Consider the following 8,344-nt stretch of genomic DNA (forward strand, 5'->3'; position numbering starts at 1 on the left):
CCGTTTATGAATACGAATATTTTCTGATTTTCTATTGTCTAAACAAAAAAAAAAATAATTATTTGTGTCTGGCAAAAAATTATTGTTTCAACGTCAGTTTCAATATTATATACATTCAAAACATTAAATATGGATTCCCATGGGTGTAATTGTAAAAATGTAACAATTACAGAAGGAATATTTGGAGAAGTCCTCGTAAATTTTCGCGAACGCAATTCCAGTGACGAAGTAATCGACCAGGAACGTTTCACTGAGGTCTCGGACATCCAACTTGAAAAACAGAACGGCGAAGATCAGGACCAGGTAACGCGTCGACGGATCGGAGTATGCAGATCTCAGTGACTTCAATCCGCATACCACTATGATCAACGCTCCTATGCTTTCGCCGAATTTCGAAACGATCTTCGAAGAGCATTCCGTGAGCGCGCCCAGGAATACAACCGGATAGAGAACATTCCTTTCCACAAAACAGAGACAAACGTATGCTTTCTCAAACCACATAATTTTCACTGGCTCGCAAACTTCGAATTGTGCGTGTTCGTGGCTGCGTAACACGGGTCTTGATAAGCACAGCCAGGGTAATTGTTTACGGAGCTGCGGTACAATATAATGTAACAGAAATCCGAGGCAGCTTGCTATACCCCATAAAACCGGATTCAGTTCCGGTTGCAAAGCTGTGAATACAGTCGAACAATGAATTCCAAAAGACAAAGTACCGATCACTGCGCAGACTATCAAGTCGTTCTTCAATCTTGCATTCACCGTTGCTCGCAACTTCTCTGGTAGCGGGTCTACCAATTCCGTGTCCGACATCTGTTCTCCAACTTTGATCTTAACATGTTTCTTCCTCCCACAAGTTCGAATCTTCGCTTCTTTGTACGTCGTAGGTACAGTTTCCCTTCGCGACGTGTTCTCAATAATTTTCGCTTCCTTCTCTTCTGTATAAATTTCCGGCGGCCACAAATTTGTTTTAACTATATCCCATATCACGGTAGGATCCGAAGACGAACGACTTAAATGATACGATATGGCGACTAATAAGCCGGCAAAAATGGAAAATAAAATATGCTGCGAGGATTTAGGCTCTGTAAGCGCTCCATAAGCAAACCCGTACAATATAACAACGGTGACGATGCTACGGCAAAGGCAATAAATCGATGACACTAAACTCGTAGTTGCGTTCCCGCCAAATAGATGAATGTCTATATGCTCGCAGAGATACATTAGAAAAGTATTGATTTGAGGCAGCAGGCCTAACGAGAAAATAATAGGGAAGCACAAAAGGAAAATTAATAAAACGTTACGAATTTGTAATATGACATCGTAATCAGTAATTCGCAAGCCATATATTCGGAACTCGGACGCTTTAAAGTTTCTTAACGATTCGTTGAAGATCAATATGAATCCTGAGCATAATATGTAATAGACGGGTCGTGAAAATACTATAATACGGTTGAACCCGTGCGTCGGTGAGGCGGCATCGGGCTGCACAGATTTTAATAATGAATATTGACATCCGGCGGTTACGAAGCAAAACATGAACGCGAATATGTCACGGTAGAATCCTTGATGGAGCAGTGTCAAGCCCAATCCTGCGACAGCCACAGCTAAGAACGTCGAAACGATGGTTTCAAAAATTGTCAGGTTTCGATCTAACAAGGCCAACAAAAATAAACGATCGAATCGCACTTTGACATGCGGCAATTTTCCAACTTTCCATTTGTAATAATATTGTTTATCTTCTCTTGACTGTTTAGGCTTGGATTCGGATCCGCCTAAACTACCGATAAGTCGATTCCAAGACAAACTCGTATTTATATCACCAACCGCACACGTTTGCAATGTTAACGCGGATCTTGCACGGCGATTCGAGTCTGCCGGGTAAATATTCAAATTAAAATATCCCAATATGTTCCGTAATCGTTGATTCCTCTCCGTCATCGACTCAATTCGGGTCAATATATCTTGATGAAATTGATCTCGATCCATAGCCTCGACGCCGCATTGAATGGAATTCCCATTATTTTGATGGAATTGATCGCGTTCCGAAGTTTCTACTGGATTCGATGATAACGAGTTCTGCGCCTTCGTTTGATTGCTCTCTGGACTGGACAAAACTGGAGGCGTGTCTATTATAACACTCAAGTCGGGAGAATTCAAAGATAAACTGCTATAACTGTTGCTCAGCGAATCCAGTAATTCCCAATTGGCGTCGTAATGTAAATTTTGATTAAGCTGTTGACGTAGTAACGTGTTTAACAATTTCTCGTTATTGGGAGGAACGTGGGCAGCCGTGGCAACGCCTCTTTTGTCGTCGATGGTGTAAGTGAGCCAGCGCACTTTCTCGTCCCGTAAGTAAGGCACCGTCGCCTCGACGGTGTCATTAGGATGGGTAACCAAATCGTTCGATATCAATCCATATAAAGCAGTAAGCGGTACAACGTTGTCCTCTCGACTTCTCTCACGCGAAAAACGCTGCCGCCTGATTGAACATGGATTCAATGGACCGCGCCTTTTACGGGCAGTTCGTGTCTCTGAGTTGCGACTTAATCTTAAGGCGGACACTGTGCCCGATTGACCAGGATCCGAAGACAATGACGTGGTTAACAAGAAGGATGCAAGACTTAGTGTACTTAACTCGTTGTTCGAACCACAGGTTTGCTCAAGTTTGTTGAATTCCAACGTTCGTTTCATTTTCGGCCGGGTTGGTTCGGTAGTCGCAATACTATCGTGTATAGTCTCTGCTGGCATTGGACGGCTTTGTTTGGGTATTGCTCCTTGGTGTCGCTTGTTATCTGTTTCTACTTGTGGGAGCAACATTCTTTTCACCTCGTTTTCCATATTCGATGAATACGTCGTATAATCGAAAGGCATCATGCTAGAAGAACCGCAATCCGATTCTTTATTGTGTAGTCCTGCAATCAATACAGATATTCTGTCTTCAATTCCCTTACGGGAGTTAGCCACTTTATGTTAGTCAACTGACACTTCGTTAATAAATGGTAAATGTAAATACATTAAAGAGCAAAACTGAGCCAGAACTAAATAATTGTTTTAAAATCGAACGAAACAGTTTTAATTTTTTTTAGTAGTTGGGTGGATTAGTTTCCTAAATGATGTATATCGAAAATTTTGAAAAAATAGAAATTGATAGAAATCATTAAGAAAAATATGCAGATGGTTTTTTAATCCTTTTCTTACTTGATTTTGTGATGAAAATTTAAACAATATATTTTGAAAATTTATGAGATTAACTGAATACTGAAAATTTCATCGAACTATTTGAAAAAAGTCCGATCGCTTGGCATGATTTTAGAAAAGTTATTCAGTTTTGAAAGATGTTACTCCAATTTGGCTCTTCAATATGTACGACAGCACTATGAAAATTTTAATCATTTTTAATTATTTATTTAATGATTTTGAACATTATGTACATTTATCTTTACTGACTTTACAGATACTCGAGCAACTTTATAGAAAGATAGTTTATATTGCTCTAATATACTGATGTAGCTAATTTATATACTCTGGTTAAATAAAGAAAGAAATTAATAAAATAAATTTGTAATGCTCGATTTACGATAAACTAATAGTACTAAATAGATTTATTTTATGCTTCTCGGTCTTAAAATTAAATTTACGATAGAGATAAAACGCGAAATATTGGTAAAATCAAAATGTCAGCATAATAAATAAATTAAAGTAAAAATTGTCTTATCCGAGACATTGACGAATAGCAATTTTTTTTAATCTTTGTTACATGTTATATAGTACATCAGACCTAATATCCCAAAGAAGATGAAATTGTTTGATTCAATAGTAAAATAGTTATTCTATTTTGAAGAGTATCCGAATATTAATAGGAGTCACTACAAGTGGTCAGTTTTAGAAGAATTGATAAATTAATTATAATGCTTCAAAATAATTTTGTGCCAATTTTAGTACGATTCTTTAATATACTTTCCTACTTTTAGAACAAAAAGTGAAACTAAAATCCTCATTTTTCGAATCAGCCAATCATGAATTATTATTTATAGTTTCTCAATAACTACGTGGTTAATCGATTTTTGCACAAGATTTCTTTGTATTCGAAATTAGTTTTGTTCTATATTGTCGCGGTAGAAGTATCTTAAAATCTTGAGAATTCGAATTTGAATTTGAGTCTTACCTTTGTTTGTTCGTGATTCTACTGCGCAATCGATTCTCTCAAACAATTGACCTATTCCAACTACACTTCCCACATTCAACGGATCATCCATATTTTTTGATTTGTCTTGCTTGTCCTTAAACAAGTTTTCCAAATCCGAGAATTCATGACTGCTTTGGCTTGCATTGCTGTATCTCCTTTTAACACCAGATTTTGATTCCTCGATCAACGCGTCGCGAGAATTTGCAGAATCGTTATCCACGCCGCCGTCTTCGTTGAATCTGTACGTACAATTACATTATAAACTATTACTGTTAAAATGATTCATAGATAGTTTGAGTAACTTCCAACAACCTTGTAAATCTATCTTCAAATCGGCTAGTGCTAAGACTTCTGTCTCGATTAGAGGTAGCATTAGTTTCACAATTTTTTCGTGTAAGTAACGGACTATAGGAATCCTGAAGGCTGTACCCTCCAGAGCTTTCATTAGCAAATTGTTCATCGCTTTGTTCCGCTATAGAATGTACTATTTCTGACCCATAACTAAGATATGGTAATAATTGTAATTGATTTTTTTTTAACGTATTTTGAGGTAATACCTTCGAAATATACACAACATTTTAATAAATATTATATTTCGATGCTATACATGTATAAATATTAAATTGCAACGGTACCTTTTTAGTATTAATTGTTTCAAGACTTTGTGGATGAAGAGGCAAATTATTGTCATCTGTAGAGTTCACATTTTTATTAGTAGCACCAATTGTTTCAAGACTTTGTGGATGAATAAGTGGTTGATGCGGTTTCTTCGTAATAACCTTGCAAGTAAAAAGATTAATAATATTAAAACAAATATAATAACTTTCTAGTATTGGGTCAAACAATTTCATTTTCTTTGAAATGTTGGGAGACTTGGTTTATAGATATGTACAAGAAAAAAAGATGCAAAAAGTAATATTCGTCAGAATCTGGAAAAACAGAACGGCATGACTCAACTAAAAATTTTAAACACCCCGTCATCAAAATAGGTGAAAGCATAAAAAAGTAAAACAAATCAAAACATGTAAAAATTCTTCGGTTTATTTCAGTTGTAGATCGAAATTCGTGAAACACTGCGGTTTTTTTAAATCCCCAATCACTTGTAATTTGTAGCAAGATTAATCGATTTTTAAAAAGATTTTTACATGCATATAATTTACTCAGATCTACAAACGGGATGTTTCAAATTTTCATTAGAAATTTTTATGAAAAAATTAAAAATCATATCCTTCACTTTCTTATTCAAGACTTCAACGAACAGCAATTACTTTATATGTTTTTTATTTATTTTATATTTTTTATCTAATAAAGCTTCTAATATCCAACAGAAAGTTAATTGTTTGGTCCAATATTAACAAAATTATTTCGTTTTGGAACATGACCGAATATCAATATGAGCCACCATAAGTAAAAGGACTTTACCTCTAAAGATTGTGGATGCGACGAAATTTTATTTTTCTCAGCGTCCTCTTTCTTCGATATAATTTCCAAGCTCTGCGGATGATCGTTCATTAAATGAGTTTCCATTGGAATCGAATTAGAATTTAGACGCCGAACACTTTGATTTGATTTCCAGTACGAATAATCATCTCCTTGATTCTCCAATTCGAACGAGCTCGTTTGTTTTATTTGACTCTCAGACCCCGTCTTACCAAGCGTGCTTTGCTTCGAATGCCGATTTCGCGAATCTTCAGACGCGTGTCTACATAACTTCCGTTGAAACCGTTCCTCGCTGATCACAATGCATCTCTGCCTTTTCAACCTTCTTCCTACACGTGTTCGGTATTTCCCAAAACAGACATTAATACGTGTAGAAAAACAATTGTATCACAGTAATATCAAGTATTATTTAAATAACAAAACTAATACCACTCTTCATGCTTCGAAAACGCGGGTCATGGTATTGCGCAGATGCTAATTCCGCTTCGTGTGCATTCGCATTAGATACCATTGGCTTAGTCAGCTGCTGCGCCTCTTCCGAACTTTCGGAGCTATTTTTTCTGTGAATCTCTACTTTTAAATCTATAGTTGAACTAGGTTTATCCTGATTATACTCAGACGTTATACTATCTGCATCCGCGTTTTGCGCGTTTGATTCTATGAAAGAGTTCCGTGATGAGCATTCTACAGGTGGTGTATCCGTTTTCCCTACAGAAGAAAAACTATCATATATCTTAAACCACGCATTGGGTTGTCTGAACAGTTCGTTTCGATTTTTATAGAAAATTTAAAACCAGCACATTTAAATTCTGATAGACATTTAGCGATTTATTTAATTATATACGTACTATTTCGTTCCACATTCTCTTTTCATGCAACTTGAAGCTCTATCACTAAAATAGTGCAAAACACGCGTTCACGCAATTCGATTCTATATACTTTTACTCTATATACTCTAGATAAAAATCGTTTTAATGTTTAGTTTAAGGCACATTGCAAGGCACTCTGGTCTTTACTTTATTTAGACTAATCATTCTCTAGAATAAATGTGCTTGAAATTTGAAACATATTAATTGTGATTTTTGCTTTACTTTGTAACATTTACTTTATTAAATATCGGCGAAATCTCACTAAATTATAACTTTTCCTAAAGATGAAATATCACCTTTTAGAATATATACACGTGTCATTCATCAAAAGTGGGTATAAACTTCGGACAATCCGATAATTGATCCAATGATTAGCACAACACTTCATACAATATTTGATGTAATGATTGATATAATTAATAATATATGAAATAATAAAGTAGTCAAGTCGTATAATTACTTGAGTTAGATAATCCTTTTGTACGCAATTGTCTATTGGCTACGAGTTACCATACACTTCCAACGTTCACATTAAAATTGTCTGATATACTAAGGCCTGCCCTACTCCACCCATAAAAAATCGGAACGAACTTTCCAAGCAACGCAATACAATATAATTTAAAAACTTTACTGTTTGTATCAATATAAATGAAGTAGGTATAATAATTGTTAAATACCATTTAAGACTTGCAGTTCTATTCCATTGTCTACTTGATCTTGTGATTGTTCCCTGCATTTGTTGAGCACTGTGTGTCTCTTTTCACTTTCCAATCTCTGCTGGCTGATAGCATGACCTGATTCCTCTAAACACTCTGTGGTATCATACATGCAATGGAGTGCATGGTTAACACACTTTATGGTACCAAAAAATGCTCCGATTGAAGAACAATATGCCACCCAAACGTACACAGTTGGCGGGAAATACTAAAAAGAACAAGTGTTAGAGGTATGTAATACAACAGCACGTATATTTGGATAATCTTAGATTACATGATTGTAGAAAACCTGTTTGTATAAATATATGCAAAAGAAAATAAGTAATAGATGAAGAAAGCTACGTGTTATGTAAATTGCAACGATCGGTCTACAATTAATGTAAACATGTACGTTTTACGTGAATGTTATTTATCGAATGTATCTAAAAGGCTGACGAGTGTACGAGTAAATAAACTTACAAGATATATAGTGAACGGTAAGCAGAGTAGAAAGAGCCAAATGTACAGGTGAAAGGTATTTGAAAAAACGTCGAGATGGGGATCGTAAAACCAGCCTCCTGTCAGGCTCGCCCAGACGCCTTGTCTCAAAATTTCTAGTCTTTGAGAACCCATACCAATTGCAAAACTGCTCCCTCACCATCTTCCCATCACTTGCTGTTCCACAGCCTTATTCTTGGTCTGTCTTTTCTGTTCGGTGAATCGCGTGGCAAACAATAAGGCGATACATTTTATCTCGGCCTTATTAATCAATGGATTTGGCGCACACGACTTACAGACTTCGCAGCCATCTTCACATCTCAGATGATTTTCAAACACGAACCACGCAATTTCATGCGAGAACGGAGTCTTCATGATGTACTCAGCGATCACTTTGCACCTTAACCTTAATATCAATGGAAAGAAGATGCTATCTAACACGACACGTCGCGTTCCGTCAAAATATTTAAAACGTAGACTGATAGAGATAATTTAATTAACTTGAAATAATATAAATATACGATTTTCTGCTGGATCGATATGGTGCGGATAAACCTTGTGGAATTGAAATGTCATCAACAGCCTTCTGGATAACGACTCCATGCATCACCATGAATCGTGGTCTAATACAATATATCACATCACGTCAACGG

General features: G+C 36.1%; 1 protein-coding gene across 1 annotated transcript; it reads right to left on the bottom strand.

The window, feature by feature from the left end:
• Positions 1-170: 170 nt before the first annotated feature.
• On the bottom strand, positions 171-8,292 carry pcx (pecanex; the record flags this gene model as incomplete). The annotated part of the gene is made up of 8 exons (XM_018026171.2): positions 7,674-8,292; positions 7,176-7,422; positions 6,059-6,337; positions 5,612-5,958; positions 4,825-4,968; positions 4,502-4,746; positions 4,169-4,428; positions 171-2,915 (listed from the first exon to the last, which is right to left on the bottom strand). Coding segments are annotated over exons 1-8 (4,420 nt in total), but the record flags the coding sequence as incomplete, so codon positions are not given.
• Positions 8,293-8,344: the final 52 nt, after the last annotated feature.

Source organism: Ceratina calcarata, unplaced genomic scaffold (assembly GCF_001652005.2).
Source record: "Ceratina calcarata isolate Rehan_Ccalc_2016 unplaced genomic scaffold, ASM165200v1 scaffold373.2, whole genome shotgun sequence".
NCBI classification, from domain to species: domain Eukaryota; kingdom Metazoa; phylum Arthropoda; class Insecta; order Hymenoptera; family Apidae; genus Ceratina; species Ceratina calcarata.